At 42.2% G+C, this 22,352-nt stretch overlaps 1 protein-coding gene across 1 annotated transcript; it reads left to right on the top strand.

Annotated features, from left to right (window-relative positions):
- The first annotated feature begins 910 nt into the window (after nt 1–910).
- Nucleotides 911–22,348, top strand: DBX2 (developing brain homeobox 2). Its single transcript, XM_069802232.1, has 4 exons — nt 911–1,553; nt 14,294–14,389; nt 19,065–19,252; nt 21,690–22,348. The coding sequence occupies exons 1-4, from the start codon at nt 983–985 to the stop codon at nt 22,008–22,010; spliced, it is 1,176 nt and encodes a 391-aa protein (XP_069658333.1). The 5' UTR covers nt 911–982; the 3' UTR covers nt 22,011–22,348.
- The last annotated feature ends 4 nt before the right edge of the window (nt 22,349–22,352 follow it).

Raw genomic sequence — 22,352 nt, 5'->3', positions numbered from 1 at the left:
TTCACATCTCCCAAGGTATTACTTAGTACCGCAGCAGTTAAACCATCCTTCCCATTTGCTGTCTGAGGACATGGATGATTCCACTTCTCCATCTGGTTTTAGCTATGAAGTACCCTCAAGCCCAAGGGGTTACGCCCCTACTGCTTTACAAAAATAAGGGACACACCTGCTCCAGAGGATTTTGCAGGGAACATCCCTGACATCAGACTGGTGAACGGCTGCTTTGAAATAAAAGGATCCCTCTGCAAAACGGGGAGACGCTTTCACATCTTTGGGAACAGCATCCGATTTGAACTTTCTGCATGTGTGTTTGAACTGGAAAATGAGACATCTTTGCCACATTACTTGGTTTGTAAGAAAGTAAGAAAGAATACAGGCAAGGAAGTGGAAACGGACAGAGCCACCCCTGCCAGAGCATGTTTATGCCCACAGAAAGCACCGTCCCACATCTCGAGGAAAACATGATTAACAGCGCCGCGCTGATCTTAATCAGATTTATTAAGACAAATGTTGAAAATCCAGTGGGTGGGGGGGGGCAGTCACTAAGGCGGAAAAAAAAAAAGGGCCAGATAAAAGTGCCCGGAGGGAGTGAGCTAATGCCTATCTTCCCATTACCTCATGGGATCGTTAGGTCAACATGATCTCGCCGCGGCGAGCACCGGAGCCACCTCCCCGCCGGGACGGAGGCCAGAGGCCGTTCCCTTCCCCTCCACACAGGTGCAGCCCCTCAGCGGGAGGCGCGGGCCCGCCGCCATGTCGGGAGGCCGGGGGCGCCCCCTGAGGGGGCGCCCCCGGCCTCCCGACATGGCGGCGGGCCCGGGCGGGTAAAGCGGGACAAGCCACCCCCGCGCCAGGACCGGCTCAGCTTCCCGCCCTTACCCCCCCCCCCCCCCCCCAAGCGGCAGGCGGGGGGGTCTGCCGGGCAAGGCGGCATTGTTGGCCGCGTCCATCACTCCCCCCGCGTCCGCGGCTGACATAATGAATGCGCTTGGACACACCTTCCAGCCCGGCGAAGAGGAGCGCCGCGTCTCCACGGACAGCCCCGCCGAGCTCTCCGCTCGCTTTTTTCCCTCAGCCCTCGGGGAGCCGCCCCCGTAAGCCCGCCCGGCCCCGTAGCCCGGCGCCCCGTCCCAGCCCAGTGAGGGGCCGCGGCGGCCGGGCTGGGGTGGGCTGGGCAGGGCGAGGCGGGGGGGGGGGGGCGGTAAAAACCCTCGCTATGCTGCCCAGCGCCCTGTACTGGGACCTGGTGGGCTCCTCGGCTCTCCTCAACCTGCCGGCGGCGCCGGGCTTCGGCAACCTGGGCAAAAGTTTCCTCATCGAGAACTTGCTGCGGGCCGGGGCGCCGCCGAGCCCTGCCCAGCTCCGTCCCCTCCCCGCCAGCCCCGTCCCCCTCAAGCTGTGCCCCGCGGCGGAACAAATCAGCCCCTCAGGGGGTCCCTACCCGACAAGATGGGCTTTTCAAGTGCTTAACCCCTCCGCGGCGGACGGCGGCCGCCTGCCAGCGCGGGCTCCGGCGGCGGAGAGAGGCGGCGTCTTCCCGCCGGCAGCCACAGGTGAGCGCCGGCCCCTTCCCCGCGTCCCGCCGCCGGGGAGTCGGGACGAGAAGGGGCTTCGTGAGGAGAGAGGGGACGCCGGCGGGGAGAGAGGCGGCCGCTGCCCTCCTGCCAGCCGCTCCGACCAGCCCGGAGGTGGCAGCGGCGGGCCGCCGTGCCCCGCAGGGTGCCGTACGGCCGGGGAGTCCTCCCGGCGGCGGAGGAGGAGGGGTGCTGCCGGCGGGGCTCCGGAGCGGGGTCTCGCCCTGCTGCTCGGCGAAGGGACCCCGAGGAGCGGGCGAGGGGCCGGTGGTGAGGGCAGGCGGACGGCGGCTGTAAACCGCGCGGGCCGGCGCACCTGTGTGGGTGTAGCGAGCGCGGCAAAGCCTTGTGCTTTCGGGTCTGCTCGTTCTTCGCAGCCTGAGGGGGTGGTAAAAGAGCTTCACCGCCAACAGGCGCTCCGGGGAGGGTTGAAAGTCCTAGTTTTGGGAGAAAGGCGAGCGGTCCCGTCCCCTGCGGCAGCGATAGGTCGGGAGGCAGCAGCCCCCTCCTCAAGTGCCCCGTCCCTGGGGGCAGCAAGGGCTGAAGGGCCGGGCTCTTCCTACCAAAAAGAAAATTAATTCAAGCAAAGCAGGCAATTTTCTGGAAGTTTTGACAAAACCAGGGGCGGAAAAAAAAAAAAAAGAGCTTTAAAGCTGTGTAAAAGGTCAGTAATAGCCATTCGGTCCGGCGTTAAAGTAAAAACTGGGTGGTGGGAGACGTGTGCCTTGTGCCGGGCTGCCCACGGTGTTTGCTGTCGCGGGGGGTGGCTGCGATTTTCTGTTGGAACAGGCCCGCAGTAAGCTGTGTCATTGAACTGGAAACGAATAGTTCTACAAAATAGGTTTTGTTTCTCGGATGTGCCGATTTTCACGTAAATATGTTTTGTCTGGGCACGAACGACGTTTTAAAGTATTTTTAGGAATGCGTGCTTCTGTCAGCCGTGGAACTGATTAAGTTGAATTCAAAGTTAATTCATAAGATTAGGTATTAGACTCACCGTCTAGATTGCATTTTGCCTCTCCGTTGTAATATATCAGTTTATTTCAGTCTTGTGTGGTGTTTTCAGAATTTTTATTTATGATCATGCAGTTTTAAGTGTACTTGAAATGAAATTCAGACAAGCAGAATCGTATTTATTGAAGTAAGTCTTTGAGGTGTGAAACCAAAAGGCTCGTTTTAGAAACAGAATAACAGTTGTTTTCTTTTCAAGCATAATTTTACTTCAGTTAAATCCTACAAACTGTTCTGCAAAATCCAAACCAGTTTTTGATCCTTTAGCATGATGTACTTTAAAGGTAGGTAGGAGAGAGTCAAAGAAGCGTATGTTAACATTTCTGAACATTCCAGACCTCAGCTGCCCCTAAGTGTTATCTTAAGCGTATCAGTTATTTAAACATGTTTATTTTAACCAACTATAGGTTAGGCCAGGAAACAGGACAAGTATCATCTTTCTGGAATTAGGTGCATATTCTTTCCCCTTGCCCCCCCAAAAAGCTGTAGAAAATGCTACGTTTATGTGTACAGAGCGCATGTAAAAGGGAAGACTGCACATGCCTCAGGACTCGTTGCTATAGGTAAACTTTCTGTAAGTATTACAGAAGTTCCTGAATGCTGAGTTTTTCAAATGCTTGCTTCCAGGATTAGTTCTTTCTTTGATTAGCCTACAGTGGTACTCGTGAATTTAGGAAAGTGTGGCAGGTCTGCCTAGTGATTTGGAGTCTGATCCTACATTTCTTCTGATCCCACAGCTCCCAGGGATTTCAGTGGGAGCTCTGGGCAAAAGCACCAGGCTCTTATATTTGGGCAGTGAGAAATACTAGGTTTCCTTATGCATTATACACTCAGAAAAAAAGTCTCCTGCAAATGTAGAAGATGTACCACAAAGATGTATATATTCTAACAGGGATCTGTTGATTCTGATCTGACTTACATGTCTTCAAGTGTCAAGGGCTCTTGGGTGTCTGAACTTTGATAAATGTAAATTAGATTGGAACTGTCCTGCTAAGCCAGATTTTGTGGTTTCTAAGGAGTCTCTTCTCTCTAGCGTAGGTGTACGCTGGGGGAACCATTCAGACTGGACACTTGCATTTGTGAATAGGGCTGGGGTGGTCAGGCTGTGTGTTATGTTTTTTGTTTATGCAGTGATAGGGCAAAAGAGTGTTTTTCAGAATAAGAATTTTAGCCTTCAGCGACTAATGAAGGTATTTTAACTAAGGAATTCGTACTAAGTAGGGTTTTTTAATTTACTGATTATTGTGACTATTCACTGGTTTTTGTGAGTTATTTGAGGAATAAACTCTTTCCTATTTGGAGCCCCTAAATCACATGGCATTTTGGAAAATCTTGGTCTAAGTCTTTAATAAGACTATTGAACATGATAAAGCAAAATGTTTTTTTAATCCTTCTGAACTAGCGAGTGCTTTATAAATCATGCAGGGACTAAAAGTGCTGTAACAAACTAGCTTGGCATAATCCAGGGGTTTTAAAGTAAAAAAGAAAAAATGCTACAGAAAAGACAATTGACAAAATATCAGGTTTTTTGGAATCAGTAATCTGTATTGCTCATGTAGTCCCAAATTCTGGTGAGGTCACCAAAAGTTCTCAGAAAGGAGGGAATATAAAATCACACCAGGGACTGAACTGAATAAGCTGAACCTTTTTACAGTTCCAAAACCAACATGTATCCACAGCACCTACCAAGGAAAGACATGAAGAAAGCGCTCCATTTTAGGGTACCTTTTAACACTCCCTAAAAGTGCTAAAGAGCGAAATCCTGTATTCTTTCTGTAAACTGGAAAACTCTTAGCCATGGCGGCAAAGGACACCAGGTAGGATGTCACTCTTGATCTGGTCCATCTCGTCATGGTAGCTTTTCCCTTTGTAACTCCTCAGCAGCAGAGTTTTATCAGCAAGTTTCCATTCCCATAATTTACAGGTTTCAAAAGATTTAGTTTGACTATATCAAGAGCTTATCTGCATGTGTATTTTGAGTTCTCCAAAATTATCTGAAATGAAAAACTGAACAACTACTCAGAAAGTGTCCCATCCAAGATACATCATCTAATGAGTGGGCTTGAAATAAATATCTTTATGTTGTCTGTAAAATATTAAAATCATCACTTTCCATTGTTACACCAGTTTTAAAAAATGAAATGTAATCAAATCATAGGTTTTTTAAATGAATTTAGTTTATTTTGACTTAAGAGTACAACCGCATGCAGAAGCAGCATGTTACATAAAACTTAAGAAGGAAAAGCAGAATGAGCATTATTGCTATATGATAAACTCACTTGCCTTCTGCAATGGTATGCCTGCCAGATTCCCGCAGGCTTTCTTGCACCTTGCTCTGAAGCCCTGGTGCTGATGGTGGAATGCTGAACTGGGCCCACCACCTTCAGCAGGTGTGGTAGACACTGTGTTTCTGTCTAGCTGAACTGAATTTCTCTTAACCTGTGCACTATGGGCCTGATTCTTCTCTTTTAAGACCTTTTGCCTTGATGAAATAAATGCATAATGCTGGCTTCTGCTTTGTGAGAACTTTGCATACAGTGTGTATTTGTAGCCCTGCCTAGGTAAAGCAGTGCAGAATCTGGTTCTGCTTTTTAAACACTGGATGCCTGGACTGTGTTCTTCCTGGCTAAAAACTTTTAAAAATGCATCGTTGTAAAGCAGCGTTTCCCAGTGAAACATATTACAGCTATGCAGTTTATACTTGCACTGCCTCTTAAAGGATGAGGGAAGCTCCAGATGAAAGTTCTCAGCAAACTAACGGACTCTTAAGCATGGAGGAAGTCCTCAATTTCTGCTTGCTAATCTGGGATTTAGTCCCTCTCCTTGTACTCCGGTCCTATCATTATCTTCTGGATAAATTAGAAGACTTGACCAGTTTTCCTCAGTATTTTCTGACATAGGAAAGTTACCTGGAGGATGCTGAGGTGCAGTCTGTTGTAGCACAGGTGCTTTAAAGAGATCCAGTCCACATCTTTCCTCATGGCTTGGTTTCCAGAAATATTGGCTGAGAACAGGTCAGAGTGACCTCCTTGAGAAATGTGAAGTTACTCTGCTACCTGGAATGATCTTCTGAAAAATCTCTGCTCTTCTCAAGTAATTTGCCCTGGAGGAGGATGACAGTAAGTGCTTTGCAGCCTGAATATGGTCATTAGTGGTATGACCATGAATATGGTCATACGTGGCAAGAATCTGGCTTTCTGCTTTAATCTTGGAATTTTGATAGATTAACAGAGAAAGGAAAATGAAAAGTGCAATGAAACAAATAAATGTAACAGTGAGATACTTCCACTGCAAAACTTGCTGAAAAATTAAGTTTACAGGATTTTTGCCTAAAGCGTAAGAATACAATAGAGCAGAATAAGGTACAGTACATATAACACAAAAGAAAGCAATTAGAACAAGTATGTCATGAACATAAATTGGACTTATAATAATAAACACCCATTCTGTGATACAGATGTAGCTTTTCTTTCTGTAATATTTGAGTACTTTACATCTTAATACATTTATCATCACAGTGTGCCAGTGAGATAGGAGAGATTTCTACTACATAGAGGAGGAGCTGGAGCAAAACGAAGTGAGGTGACTTGCCTAAGGTAATACAGAAAAAACAGTAGCATTGCAGGGAAGGAAAACCAAGCCTTCCTCTGCAGGCTAAGTCTTTGGACCCGGGTCAGTTTTTTCCCCCTCGGGTGATGACAGCAATTCTATCCTGCAACAGTTATTTTAATCAATATACCTTATTGCCCATTTTTAGTAAAATCTCTTGTGTTTCTTTATGACAACCGGGAGATACTTGAATTACTGAAATTAAGTGATTTTTTTTCCCTTCATTTTGGACCCTCTCAGTGAATAAATGCTTATTAATTATTGATTTCAAACCAACTGGCAGCCACAGTGTGTCCTCAAGTGACATGTAACACTAACTTTCAGTAAAATAAAAGGCAGGAAAGAGCCAAGCGTTTTCTCTCGGCTCCCACTAGGCTTGCACTAGCCTCTGGAAAGTGCTACCCTCACTCAGGCAACAAGTTGACTAACAAGCCTCAGGATTTTCCTGTTTTGTTGGTGTTCTCTGGGGATAGAAAGTTTCTTCAGGGTGGGGAGATCTACTTGACATCTTTTCTTATGCCCTCATTGCCAGGAGCACCAAGACACCTTCACCTGTTTTTAAAGTTTGTCTTTGGAGGCAGAGAAGTTTCTGTGAGTATCTTTTCCTGCTTCCAGTTAACTTTGTGAGTCATTTAATAGAATCGGTTTGAGGTGCCTAGCATACCTTAAAAGTGGCTGCAAAATGGCTTTTTAAAGGACAAATCTTTGTCCTCATTGTAAGGTTGCCAGAGCTAGACTAGTGCCAGCTACTCTCTGACTGAGCCACCAGTCTGGCAGTCTGGGCTCAGCAGGGAATATGAGCATTGGCTGGGCAGTGCTCTTGCCTCTGGAGACTCTTGCTGTGCCATCTCTGAGAAAGGAAGAGGATCCCAAGTTTGGTCCTTAGGAAGATTTAAGCACTGCCAGAAAATCTCAGAGCCGCACTAGGAAGACAAGTGGTAGGGTTTTCAGAAAAGCAATTCACCAAGGGGAAACCCTGGAGTTAATTCACTAACTTCTGTAAAATGTATTTTGTATTGCAGAATGAACTGGTCTTCTGAAATCTTGTAGTATATTCTTCATGTTTTTAGAAAACACATGAATGTGATAAGGAATAATGTCATCAGGCAAGTTCTCGAGTGTAGATTTCAGGTTTCATTGTACTGTGATTTTTTTGTATTAACAAATTCCCCTGAATTTTGGAAGGCAAGTTCTCTGCCTCCATTGCCCACCAAAGGTGTTATGTGTTCTTGTATAATGCAGCTCTGCAAAATAACTCTTACTCTGATTTTTCTAAATGGTACTTTTGTGGTCTATCATGACCCATAGCGGAATTGGGAAGGTAATTTTTTCAAAATGAAAACAAGTGCAGGTATATAAAGTAGTAGGAGGCTGTTTCAAATGTCGGATATGTAGACCTTGATCCTTATAAAGTTAAGCACCTAAATATTTTCACTAACCTGGGCTGTGTTTCTTTGAGGTGAGTCATGATGTCAGAGAAGTGGCCTTTGCTTTATGCTGAAAAGCTTATGAAAATTTCCCTTGAGAGGCTACCTTTTTCTGAAGTTATAACACATAATTCTCTTGAGGTATTTTGTATGTATGTTGAGGTTTTTACCTCCTCCTCTTGGACAAGTTGGTGTTGTTCATTAAAGTCCCCACCCGTGGAATCTCGTGAATATCTTGAATTTCACCTTGAAAAAGTATTTCCTTGTACAAATGTAAAAAGGCTAAAAACATCACGTGTTTAAGAAAAAGTAGGAAAAACAATTCACTGTTTGTTATTTTTTAATTCTAATGTTTAGCTGATCTTTAGACTTTTGTCTGGCTGGAGCTGGCAATACTGCAACAAGTAAAGACTGGTCCAGGTAGGAAATTTTAGCTAATCAGTGCATACCGCTGGAATAATTGTGCATTTTGGCCTATCATATGATTTCGAATTCAGGCTGCAGCAATGAAGAACCAGTGAATTGCCTCTTGCAGCATATGACCCTAATTTTGCCTTGCTTGAGGAAATTATTTCTAAACAAATTGTAATATGTTGAAAATCAAGGAAAATAATTTTAGTTCTTTTATGGCTGACTTTTATCATTTTTTTACAAAGTCTTTATGGCTGAACAGATGATTGTATTCTTTTGACGTTACCTATGAAGGATAAGAAGAATGTCACAGTAGTTCAGCTGTTTAATAAAAAGTAGGTGTCTTGTCTAATCTAGTTGTCTAAATACCCTGTCTAATCCATAGTCAATACAGAGAGACGCCTCCAGAAGATGACACAACCTATCTTCTTAGACGTCTATTTTAAGGTGATGAATCATTATATAGAGCTAATTATCTCTTCTCATTGACTGTGCAGGAGGCCCAGACAAGGAGCTTAGACAACACACTGAAGTTTTAGACAGAGAAGTGACAGTAATGCCCCTTTTGACAAGAACTGGTAAGCAGAAAGTGCTGGGGCACACTCATGCGTGGGCATCTTGAAGGAGGACAAAGCTGGAGGCAAAGCTGGTAAATCCACAGCTTTCCAGATCCCCATCTTTCTTCTCAATAGCAAGGCTGTGTACAAGGCATGGAGAGGGTGGAAGCCACCTTTACTGCTGACACCAGGAGACCCATGGAGCCTTTGGCAAATGGTGTGGGGTTTGGTTGTTGCTTTGGGTTGTCACAGAGGTGAAATGTGAGCATGCATTGTCACCAGGCTGAGGCACCCATCTTTCTTGAGGTGGAGAAAGATGTGTACAGCAACTCATGCCCTAATAATAAGCCATGTGAGTGATGCTTCTGAAAATTGATAGTGATTCACGTGATCTTAGCTAATCCGCAGTGTGACTCTGTCAGCTACTACATTGCTATAGATGGAAGAAAACGATGATCATGCTGTTGGCACGTTTCAAGCCCTTTTTGTTGCGACTACTCTGCTAATTTTTGAAAGCCCCACCGAGACCCAACATAAAAATGCAAGCCCACTTCTCACATCTGCCTTTTGTGTAGGATTTAAAAATATATATTTAGAACTTCAAAACCCATTTTATGAACGTTTGCCAATATTTTAAAACTGATCTGTGTATGCTGCTCTGGTCTGCCTTTTGGCTTGACTTCCTTTGAGCATTCATGCAGTCGTGTTTTACAGGAATGAATGGGAAGCAAATAGACAGTGGCTTTGGGAGTGCAGGAAAGCCAGCTCTGATGGATGCTGTACCACGGGCTCTTGCAGTAAGTTTTGCCAGGTCCATGTGGTTGTGACTGCCTTTGGTGGAATATTGCAGTGGCGGTTGCTTCCTTCTCATGGCCAGGTGCTCCCCTTCAGCTGGCTGAAATGCTTTGGGGGTGCACAACTGCTGCTGGAACATTGCACTCTAAACACAGTAGCTGCTGGGGACAGAGCCATGGTTCATTGTGAGGCCCAGGGCTTGTGGTTCAGGAGCAGAAGTGGTGCCATGTGGCTCAGCTAGACCACTAACCTGGCAGAGCTGCTGCTGGCCTATTTGCAGGGAGCTCTTCATGACATGAAACTTTCCTGCAGCTTTGCAAAAGCGTGCTTTAGTCATTGCCAAGAATGAGCGTAGGTAGGAAACTGCAGTTTACTTGTGCCCACTTCATGGGCACAAACCATCCAAGGTTCTCAGGTGAAATGGGATCATTTTACTGATGATATTTTTAATTCTCCTGCCGGGGCTGGAGCCTGGGCATCACTGTGGAAAGCAGTTCATGTGGGCATAGCAATACTTGGAGAATTAAAGGGCTCATGCAGCTTGAGGTCTGTCTGTTCCTGTGCTTACTGTTTCTTGTTAGCCGGCTCTAGGCAGCTTTCTGAATCATTCTTTGGAAGTGTTTCAGCTCTCTTCACAGGTTTATACCACATTTTTATCAGTGAGCTTTAAAAAAACCCAGCAAACGAACAGCATGTACAGTGAAGGAGCTGTGTATGGGTCATACCAGAAGTTTACCATCAGTTTACTTTTCCTCAATAGCCATTTTTTCTTCACCTGTTCCCTCTTTCTTGCTGGCTAATGGTCTACACTATTTCCTGAGTCACTTCACAAGACTGGGATTAGGAAAAGCAAACAGCGTCTTTAATAATAAGCCATTTTAAAATTACATATCCATTTGAACTGAATTGTACTGAGGAACCTTGCTCTCAAAATGGTGGATAGTTGGAAGGAAAACTTCTGGTCCCACTGTCAGCATGACTTTTTAGTATGGGAGGGCTTTTGAATTTAGAATATCTTCAGAGCTGTCGGTATACTTCAAAATATCAGTATCTGAACTAATCTCTGAGTTTTAAGCACGAGATGGGCTTGAGGTCCATTTGCATGTTTAATATCATTCTATTGTCTGTTTGTAAAATGCTTTTTATTCACAAAGCTGAATGTAAATGAGCATTATTACTAAAATTTTGCATGTAGCAACAGTGTCAAAAGAATTTATCTTTTGTGAAAAAATAAATAATTTATTTAATTTTAGATATTTCATCCTTTTATATTTACGACCTGATAAATTTTCTTTTAAAGTATATAGTACAATTTTTGGAGTGCCAAGAAGCACTTATACCGTACTCTGATATTTCATTTTCATGGATCTGTGAAGCTAAACCTGTACAGTCTTGACTCTTGTGAAACACTTAATTCCACACAATCTCTGGTTTTATGAAATATGAATGCAAAGCAGAAAAAGAATTAAGTATCTTGAATACAAATTATTAGGATTTGGCCCCTGGTTAATGCGTACTCCACATGGCTGGAAGCAGCAGCTACCTTTTGGTTACTGTGTACTTCATTCTGGCCAATAAATACAGAATTAATATTCTGACATGTTCAGCAATTTTCACCCTTATGTGAACAGCAAACGATGTTTGCTTCAGGTCGCTTGACCAACAAATATTGGTAGACTGGCCATGATACATGTGAACAGGAAATAAAAGCATTGGCAATGCTTTCTGTACATTGTCTTCGGCACTGATAGCTATTCTGTCATTCTTACAGGTACAATCACAGTATAATTCTGAAATACATATACGTTAGATTAGATGTATCATTTTTCTCTGAGCAATTTTCATTCTGTTAATGCAGTTTCACGCAGACAGTGGAAACCATTTAATGCGACGAATAGTCTCTGCTTTTTCTATCAAAGATAAAATATATACTTGGATGTGTTAGCTTGAAGCATTAACATTTTTCTCTACATAGAGCTCTCAAGGTAGAGTTGAGCACCCCTGTATTATTATGCCAGATTTTTTTACTGGTGTAACTGCTACACATTGGTTTGAGTGCACCAGCTTCACTAGACGTGACCTGGGGATGTGGTTTCATATACTTAAGCTACAATTCACTTGTGCATTTAGTGTAGTTGGAGCACATTAAAGAAGTTTATAAACTAGACAGATGCATTACAGTAGGCTTAGGGAGACATAATGCCATTGTTTATTCCACAGGATCTAGAATAAATCAGTCTTGAGAAATGGTTTCGGGAACCACTTGGTTCAGAGTTATATGAGGATATCATCCGTATGTTATTTCTTAAACAAGTGTTCTGCCTTAAAGGGATATGTGCTATGCAGGCAGAAAAGACAGCAGTTGGTTGAGGGAATTAAGTAAAATGCCCAGTAAAGTCAGAAGCATGATTTTCATTTACTTGAGCAGAATTAGTGCCAAGATCTCTACTGTCTGCATCATGGTGCTGTGCTAGTGTTAAATCATTGCTAGCAATATACATGGAAATATGTAGCTTGTTTGGAGTTTCCTTAAGCAAAATGTCTCAAGTTTTGACCCTGATCTGGCTCCTGACCTTTATGCTTGCAGCTTGCTTGTTGAGAGATTTGGTGAATGGAGAAAACCTATCCTTTCCTTTTCCTCTATCTTTATTTGCAGGAACGTGCTATCTCTCTGAAGCAGTAGCTTATTCAATTCTGATTTATCCAGGTATCTCATGGCTGTATCACGTATGATCACCACATTATCAAAAAGAGGAAGGAACTGGGGAGAGTTAAGAAACCATAACAGGAAACATCCAGGACAGGCCACCATGTCTTGACAAAAATCGTATGGCATGAGTAAGGTGCTGGAGCAGTGATTAAAGGGAATAGGGCATTACAGCAGCCAAGGAGTATTTGAGGTGTATGAAAAGGAAGCAAAGGAATTGAGTGTGGCACCTTCTGTATACTAAGTTGTGTTTTCAGCGGTGGAAAGTTTTACCTGACTGTAAGGGAAACTTGATAACGGCATGAGGAGTGTGGCTCCCAAGGAAGGAAGGAAAAGCTCTTCACCTGGGAGTTTGGGAACTGCAACAGATAAAACATTTGCAGCAGATGAAAGATACTGTCAAGAACAAGTTCTCATGTTCAGGAGGATGGCTGAGATTATCTGGCAGGTATACCTTCTCCATCTCCTGTGTTTCTTCAGTTAGTCAATTCCTTTCCAACTTGTACACCCGACCAATTGCATTGAAGCCCCTTGGATACATGTGATAGGTAATGTTTGGCTGTACATTCTTGCCTGTTTTAAGCTCCTTAGGACACAGGTCCACATTTGATGGTCTTGTGTGGAAGAGAAGCTTTAGACTGCTAATGCCTGATGTAAATCATTCCTTTTTGTAAATGTTTTGCAAGCATGCACCTCAAATGTAGGCAATTAGTTCCTCTTGGAGTATATTTATATTTCATTAGAAATAGCAAAGTGTCAATGAAGAGCTCTAGCAGTAAAACGCTTATCAACTTGTAATTACAGTTGAAGAAATTTTCACCTAAGGTTGTATAAATTCAGATAAAAAATGGAGGTAAATATTTAAAAAATGCTTAGAGTTAGGCTTCTACAGCAATAGTTCATTGCTTTGGGAGATCAGCAGATTTAATGGTCAGAAAACTTATGAGGGTGTCATAATATATACTCAGGAACCTAATTTTGAGTGATATTTATTTTTAGTTCCAGTTGAAAAACCTTTAAAAATCAGCAACAAGGCTTATATACGTTTATCTATTTATCATTTTTCCTGATTGTTGATTTCTTAATTTTTTTTATCTAAGTATGCAGTTACTTCTTTTTAATTGATTAGGTTATTTCTAGAGATTTGGACAAACTTCAGTACAGGGTCTAGAGCTGTGTATTTTCTTCCTAAACCAAAACAGGAAAGTGACATAAATGTTTTGATGCTGATCACATTCTATTAGCCTACAGTTCTAGCAAGCATGATGTATCTATTTTCAAAAGAAAAAGATATTCCAAGTTTCATAGCTGACGAGTATGTGCAGAAATTAAAAGGTAATTAAGATTAACAGAAAAGCCCATGAGCTTTATAGAAAAATTTAAGGGATTATTAGACAGTGAAGACCTTTCCAAGATTTGGAAGCGCTTTTTAGACATAACAGAGACTTTTGATTCATTGGTTCAAAAAATTCTATAGAAATTTTACCAAATATTACCTAATTCTGTGGGTTGATTTTGCAATTTTTTATTGTATTAAGCAGAGCCTTCTTCAGCAAGTGGTTTATTTAAATTTAGAGCACTTTCCCAGCAAGAGTGAGTTTACTGTCAGGATAGCAGAATCAGGCCCTGTAGTTTGTGCCTATAGAGCTCAGCTGGATTGTCTCATTGCATTTTATAGAATTTATTCATAAAGGTTTCTTACTTATTGGAGACCTTATTGGTTTGAGTACTAATAACAGCATTGGAGTACAAGTAGAAGAGACAGGATTAACTTTTAGATTCTGTTTTTCTAGGATATCATGCTTACTAGAGTTATTTAAAATAACTTATTCAAATGCATTAGACTCATTATTTCAACAATGTATCCTTAAAACAATGCATTCAATCTCAATATTTAGGAAAAGAACCCCATAATTATAGCAATTACAGAAATAAACTTCAAATCTGCAGAGCTGCATTCTTATGATAAATGGATTGAGAGTTTTGCATGTTATAGTTAAGCTACCCATGTAAAATAACCTTGCTAAATTAAAGAGCAATTACTTGGTTTATCATTGTTTGCCTTAAAAATATCACCATCTTGAAAAAAAGGAAAAAGAACTTGTGGGGCAGGACTTTACACACTGACTTTTTGGAGGACTGTTGTTATGAATATCACCTAAGCTCAATGGATAATCAATTAGATCTATGCTTTCTTTGCAGCTCTTTCCAAACACTTTTTTCTCCGAGCCCCGCCATTCTACTCAGCATGCTGCGGTGGGTCCTGTCAGCACCCTGCATCCCCCACTGCTTTTCCAAGTAAGTTTTTATGCTTCATCAGTAATGCTTGAGTTATTCTGTAAACCAAAGCAGCAGGATTTAATGTGTTCTGGAAAACTAATTGGTGATGCAATGGCAGCAGCTAATTCCTTAGTAAAATCACAGCAATCCTATTCAGAGGGTTTCCAAAGATTTATCAAACTTAAGTACACTGAGCAATTGTGAGAGCTTTCTAATGGCATTGAGACACCCAGACAGAGCTAACCTAGGAAGGCTGCTTGTTTTCAGTGTGCTAGAAAAGATTCTTTAAAATCAGTAACTCTTTTAAAAATCTGTGTCAATAAACATTTGCAAATAAGAAAAGAGCTGAAAGATCTTAAAATGGATGCTGCATTTTAATGTCTGTTAGGGATAAATTATGATTCAGGAAGCCCTAGCATTATTTAAATAAAACAGTCATTCTTTTTGTAGCAGTCAAATGCATGCACATGTTTAATTTGTTTTTCTTTTTTAATTATGATGTAAAAAAATTGAAGAAGTACGTTGAAGAGAATTTTGGCCAGTATACACTATAGATTCAGGATTAAGACCTGGAATGCACTTCTATTTAATCCAAATCTAAATTTAACCATGATTGGGAAGTTTGTGTGCCATGGCATAAGAATGGATATTCATGATTTTACATGTTTATGGCTCAGGAATACAAACAGAAGAAGCATGTCCTCGTCCTGCAACGCAGAGAAAAAGTACAACTCGCGTGTCAAATCCAAATGAAAATTGGAGCTTATGCATGCTCTAGCATATACTTTTTTATCACAGTTGCATTCAAACCCTTCCTGACTATGTGCATGCGTTTTATGAATGTTTCAGGAGGGCAGTTGCTAAGTTGAATGATTCTTGACAAGTGAGGCAGCAAATGCTGGCAGTTTAATGAGCTGCAAGTTTCTGAGCACCTCTTTAGGGGGCTGACACTTTCCCACAGAGCGTTTTACATGGCCCCGGCTCTCCCACAATGGCTGACAGCACCATGACCAATCACCACTTTCACTTTACTCATCCACACGCGACCTCACCACAATTTTTCACTGTGCAGATGAACTTTAGGAACCATTTCACATTGAAAAGGCCTGGGCAAGGGTCAGTTGCCCTTTTGTATGGCCATAAAGCAATACTCTATGTGCCAGTCTTTTCTCCTGTCTCACATTCCAAGAGATTTTCTGGACACCATTTAAAGCACTTGACTGAAAAATAAAGCAGTGAATGAAACTGACTTTTATAGACTCATTCTAGCTCATCTTCCCATATAACCCTGTCTACCTGAAAAGGGATTTAGTGGATGAGCTGAGTGTATACAGGGACTTGCTGAATACATAGGCCCATTATCAACTGTGGGGATTGTTTATTAACCAGGACTGATACACTACTATTTTGGAAGTGACCTATTAATTGTCCATTTAACTAGAATGTATTGAATTCAAATGAAAAAATGGAAACCATGACTAAAGCTTTTACTTGCTCCTTCAAGGTGGTCTCTGCCATGAAGGCAAATGAAGATTGTTCCACAGATTAAGAGGACATTTATCACTATATATTAGGATACAAAGGAAAGACTTAAAAAAAACCCGCAGCAAAACAAAAATCAAACCAGCAACATAGGAAATAGTTAGTAACAGATTCACATTTATGTCAGCAGAACACTGAACCTTTTGATGCACATTCAGAGCAACAGGCTGCAAACTGCCTTATTTCATTTTGATGCAATTGTTGAAATGTATGAACGACTGCCTATCCCACCGTGCTGAAAAATCCTTTAATCCACAAACCGAAATTTAGGTTTTGTGTGTGCAGTCAGAATGCATTTTGGAATATGCGGTATTCTTAAAAAAATTCTCTAGGCTGGTGAATTGGGGGTGAGTATTCATTATCCCAAACACACGTTTCAAATTTTTTGACCCAGCAGCTGTTCGCTAAAGCTTGTGAGCATTCTGCTCATCATTAAATTTTGTTTAGTTAATCCTTTAAAATCAGTCACATACTGTGCCTTAGAGTGTGTAGATTTTCCACTATTAAGTTAGTGTAACACAGGTGTTGAGCTGTACCCTGCATACTGCCTGTATGGGAATTAATTGGCACCTTGGGGCTCCAGCGGGAGGTTGTTTCTTTGCCAATTGACTGTTAACAACCAGCCAGGCAAGACAAATTTTAAGGGGTCACATAATCTGGCGTCCTCTGTCCTTGCCTGACAACTCCATTGTGGAACAGAGGCCAGGAGGCAAGGACCAGCCCTGTTACGCCTCTTCCTCGCTGGTATCTCTCATCCCGCAGTGGGGATGAGAGAAGGTACCAGCTCTTCTGCTGTCAGACTGTACCTTCCAGTAAACTTGAGAATGGCTGATGATTCATCAGAAACTACTCAGAGGCTACCTGGAAAAAGGTACCTAAATTCACCAAATTTGAGCAAGAAGGAGAGAAAACATGCTTGAGGAAGAAGGGCCAGTGTTTGCCTCCAACTTCGTGGACAGGATGAGAGCTTGAGGTGGGGGTTGTGAGGGGGCCATGCACTCCTCAGAAATAGGAACCTGGCTTGCCCTTTGCCTCCATTGTGGCATTTTGACTTTTGTTCTGCAGATAGTTTATTTTGGTTTGGCTTGAGTCTGACTGTGTCTCACTGGGTAATAAATATCAGGACAGTAACTGGTAGGTTATGATTTTTCTATCTGATCTCAGATACAATTTTGAAAATTGAAATACATCTGTATAAATTTAGACTTATTTATATTGTAACATTTTAAATCATAACAATTACTTTCTGCTGCAGTCTGTTATGAGGGGCAAATATAAAGATGATCTTAAAGTGTAGAAAAATTCAAGAAAGGCATGTCTAGCAGAATGCAATGGTCCTTAAATCAGTAATGTTTCACAGTGGCAGTGTATTTTAGGAAAGGATCGCTATATGCTTGCTCAGTTTCTGATATTCTTCCTCTAGCGGTCACAGCTGGAGGCAGGATACAGGGGTAATGTATGTAATATCAAACCAGTCACACAAGCACCACAAAAGTATTTAGTCAACTTTGCAAGACATACACATATACACTTTAGTTTCTCATCATTATACATACATGGTTCTACAATATCCTTGGTATGTCTGTGTTTGTTTCTCTGTGAGTGTTTAAAGATACACATACCATGTGTATATATGTATAGTATACAGAAGTTGAAATGTGGTTTAGCCCCAAGGAACAGTTTGTTGAAGCTGCATCTGGGTTTAATTAGTATTTTCAAGAGCACTGTATCTATTGAACAAATGTATTTAATCCCCCTCCACTGTTAGAGCTGACTAGAGTAGATAGACTTTTTCACGACAAAAACGTGCAGTCTTTTAGAGAATCTGCTTTACATGGGGAGTTTTCCACTGGCTTTGATATGAAAATGATCAGATCCTTGACAGAAATTGAACAGCAGCACGCCTTTGCAGCTGCTGTAACTATAAACCGGGACAGCAATCTTGGCCCGTGTACATGGGAAGGTGGACAACAGGAGGACAGCTTGCACCTTTGGAGCTGGAATTGCACGCGTTACGAACTAAAGCCACCTTCGTGGCTGCCCTCCTACAGAAAGTTCATAGGCGTCAGCGGGTATGTAGCCATGGCACGGTTTTCTGAGTCAAAGTGCAGTTCTTTCCTGGCCTGCTTGCAGCTGCCCCATGCAATTGTCACATCCAATGCTTGGTGACAGGCCCTATTCAGCTGGCCTCTGGTACTGCTCCCTGGGTGAGCATTTGGGGAAGCTGGGAGTGCTGGAGGCATACCAAGCCTCACCAGGGACTGCTCCCTGTATGCTCCATCCTTCTAGGGGGAGAGGGAGCTTGGGAAAAAGCACTATAGCTTTAGGCTTCAGTGGGTGTGAGGAAGGTGAGAGATTTATCTGGATGTGGGTTTTCTGTGCTCTTTGCGAGGCCAGTGAAGGGACAATGCGAACATTTCTACTTCTCCACTGTGGCACTCTCCTCCAGCTTTGAGGCTGTTTTCCAGGGTGGGGTTCCCTCTAGGCATGGATCAAGGGGATGTGATGGGACTCATTGAAAACTGCCCTCCCAGGACTTGCTATGAGATGTCAAAGGATTAGAAACCAGGCTGAAAGGAGTAAGTCCAAGTACTCCCCAAATCCTCTACTAAAGAAATTGCTGTGGTTTCCAGAATAAGTGAGTGAATGGGCAGGGATTTTCTGAGAAATAGTTCACGCTGAAAGCCTTTCGTTAGTAAACAAAACTAAAGAAAGCCTATTTAGTTTCTTTGAATCAGTATTACAGACCACTTTTATCTGGTTCTACATTTCACACAAGGAGAAAATAAACTCCTAGGAAAACTTACTGCAGTTTACTCAGTGATGATGACGGGCAAAGGAAAAAGTGGAGAAGTTTCTTCCTGACAATATTTGAATTTTTCAGTAGCACGGGCCCTGTGTTAATGTTCCTCTATGAACTCATCTGATTTACTTTTTACCATGTCAAGGGGAGACTCTTGACCACTGACAACACCTCTAGATCCAAGTGAGGATTAAGTCCTTAATGAACGTGACTGAAGCATTACGACACACTTATAACACCAACAAATCAAAAGTGGGACAGTAGTCTGCTAGCATTATAATGAACGACACTTAATATTTCTCTGATACGTGTTAGGTATTATGTGAAATTCTCATCCATTTCTACTAGGAGAGGAAAGTGTGTTGCCTCTTCTGACCCAGGAATCTAACTCCAAAGCCCGGAGAGGTATATTAAGAAGAGCTGTCTTTTCCGAAGACCAGAGGAAAGCTTTGGAGAAAATGTTTCAGAAGCAGAAGTACATTAGTAAAACAGACAGGAAGAAACTGGCCATTAACCTGGGTCTAAAGGAGTCTCAGGTAAGGAATGACAGAACATCTGTGACTTTCTGTCTTTTTGAGGAAAAATCTTTAAAATGGCTTTGAAGGAGGAAAATTGAACAGCACAGAGGCAGCCCTGAGCTCCTTCACTGAGCAAAGACCTCAGTAAATCAATGGCATTTTTAACCAGGGAATGCTTGAGCAGCTTCCTGGTTTAATTCCTGAAGGTGTACATTCAAAAGTTGATTGCTCCATTTTCGCACAAAGTGGGAGAAACATGACCTCTGCATTTCACTTTCAACTGCCATTTTGCTGTCTGACAGAGCCCCCTCAGGAGCTTTGGGGTGAGGAACTATGCTCCATCCCACTGCCTGATAGGCAGTGATCCAGGCAGAAAACAGCAGAGCATAGAGCCCTCCTGTATTCCTCTGAACGCCCTTTGCACTCGCAGGTGAACAGCTAGTGGCAATGCAATCAACAGGACTTGCTCTGAAACCATTCTGCCTCACGAGACAGGCAACCATCCCTGCAGAAAGAAACTTAGCTGCACAAGGAAAGAGATCCTTGGAGCTGAGAGAAACTAGAAGGAAAACTTTTGGAGGTTGACCTTCTAAAATGCTCCCACTTTACTTACCAATTTGCATTTCATGGGATTTTTCATGAGTCTGAGTCGGCCTACTGCAGGACTTTAGAGTTTAGCTGAGGTTCTAATACCTCCAGTGAGCTGTACTAGCTGAATGAGTATGTTAGTGGTAATGCTGAGTGGCAGTAGCCCAGTCTGGAATCTCAGGGGCCTGACCTAGCTGCAGATAAAAACAAGGGAAAACTGCCTGGCTTGAAGAGCACAAAACCTGAAAGAAGCTGGAAAAAATGTTTGTGAGGGCATGTAACAGCAGAAATTGAACATGGTAGCCGGTGGCAAGTGGGATTCTGAAGGTGCTGGAGTAGACGCAGATCTCTAAGAGTACAGAAAGAGAGTGACAGTACAATCTTATTTCTTTGCATGCAGCAGGAGTGAAAGTGCTTAAGATATGTAGGGCAGAAGCTGTCTAGGGGGCAGAAGAGCCTGGGAATGGTGATGGGAGTTCTCACCATCTTTATCTTGGAGACTTTCAGAACTTGGCAAGGCCCTCAACAATTTGACCTAACTTTGCAGTTGGTTCCACGTTGCACAGGTTAGATCTTGTGGTCTGGAGTGGTTCCTTGTGACCTGAATGACTCTTACTCTATTGCAAGCACTGCAACTATAAATAAAACCAAGAAGCAGAGTGTGGTGCTTCTCAGTGTGATGAACAGAGCTGTAATCTCTGCAGGATAAACTATTTCAATGAAAATGCGCAATTGCGCTCACCAGTGCACTGCCTAAAAATTTCCCAATATGTAGTCAAATTCCTAATATTGCAATTATTTCCTTGAATTTTTCTTCTGTGTTCTTGGTATTCAGGAGAGCCTTGGGGAACAAAAAATAATGGAATGACACATAGATAACGACTACCACTACAGGAAAATAATTTCATGCTAATGATAGATCTGGTGATATCTGTATTTTTTGGTTTGGGTTTTTTTTATCTCGTGAAAGGAAGAGCAGTTGCTGTGAAGGTTATTTCTTCAATTTTCTGACCAGTTGTGCTGGAGGAACTGTACCTGCCATCTAAGGCAATGATTCTCAAACCTTCAAAAGCATAGCCCCTTTGTCTTCATATCAAGTATCTGAATACTAGAAATAAATGCAAATATTTAAGGGAAAATAGAACACAATCTGAATAATTTGATGGATTCCCCCCACCATTTCTTCTCTTTATGTAAAACCAGTTCCTAGATGTATATTTCCCCAAGATTTTGCCAGTGTTTCATAAATGCCTTTGAATGCTTGTGATCAAGCTTTGCAACTCAAAGTTTTTGAAAAATTGATTTTATCTCAAAAGCACATAGATTCTAGACAGCTCCTGGAAAACCGTAGTCAGGCAGACAAAATGTCTTTACATCCTCACTACTGTGTCGTATGTCATAACACACATTTTGAAGCTATATGGATAAGCTAGTTTTAGTTATGTTTGTGAATAGGACAGTCGTAGTTCTTAGAGCCTCTTTTAAATAGAGGGCTTCGCATCACCAGTAATATCACTTAGTTTTGTTAATGACGATGCTAATTTACTCTGAGAATCCTTTTCTGTCTAGAAGGATGTTGCTATAGGAAATTGCTCTATCCCTAGCCACTGGGCTGTCCTTTTTCCAGTCTAAGCCAAATAATCACCTGTTAGAGGTAGTGAAAGTCAAGGAGAGTATTTGGCCAAGCTGTAGTAAATAGTGATGAGAAAATCCTCAGATAATGTCCATCAGTCAGCTTCACTGGATCTACTGTAACAATGAATAAGAAAGGAACATGAAACTAAGGGGATGGAGAGAAAAAAACCTTGTTAGGGCAAAGTTGTTTAAAGAAAAGAATGATAATAAACTCTTATTAACTTGCAAACAGGTGAAAATTTGGTTTCAGAATCGAAGGATGAAATGGCGAAACTCCAAAGAAAAAGAAGTGCTTTCAAACAGGTGCCTCCAAGAAGAAGGTCTTCAGGAGAACTACCTCTCACAATCCACCATGAATTTTACCTCCCCGTGCCCATCTGTGTGGGAAGTGTCTCAGGAGCAGGCAAGTCCAAGGTGGAGGGAGACTTCTCCAGGAAATCCTGAAAGACTTACTAGTACACAACCACCTCCAAGAGCAAATTCATCGCAGAGCCCACTGTATTTGTATCCTGACCAAGATACTGCAAATAAGGCAGTTACATCATCAGCCTAAGGAAATAGGGGCAGTTTGTAAATTGAGTGGAGAGCAGAGGCTTCAAATGAGCAGTGTTCTAAGACTAACAATATTTGGACATGTAAAGCTAACTAGTTTATGCCTCATAAATTTGCTAAAGTCTAACACCATTAAAATGACAAACAACTAATGATTTAAGAAGTATTCTTCAATACTCAGTCTTTTCTTGTGTCTTTTCCAGTCTTGTACTGACCTTAAAAGTGAAATAGGAACTGATGGTAAGTAAAATGAAGTGAAGAGCATGAAGCTGAAGTTGTGCTCTGGTTTATACATCTGCGCTGTATATGATAATTCATTAAAAACACACTGTTAGAGAATCAC

This window comes from Haliaeetus albicilla, chromosome 14, assembly GCF_947461875.1.
Source record: "Haliaeetus albicilla chromosome 14, bHalAlb1.1, whole genome shotgun sequence".
NCBI lineage: Eukaryota > Metazoa > Chordata > Aves > Accipitriformes > Accipitridae > Haliaeetus > Haliaeetus albicilla.
Note: the sequence above shows the minus strand (reverse complement) of the source record. Positions and strands in the feature narration are given on the sequence as shown.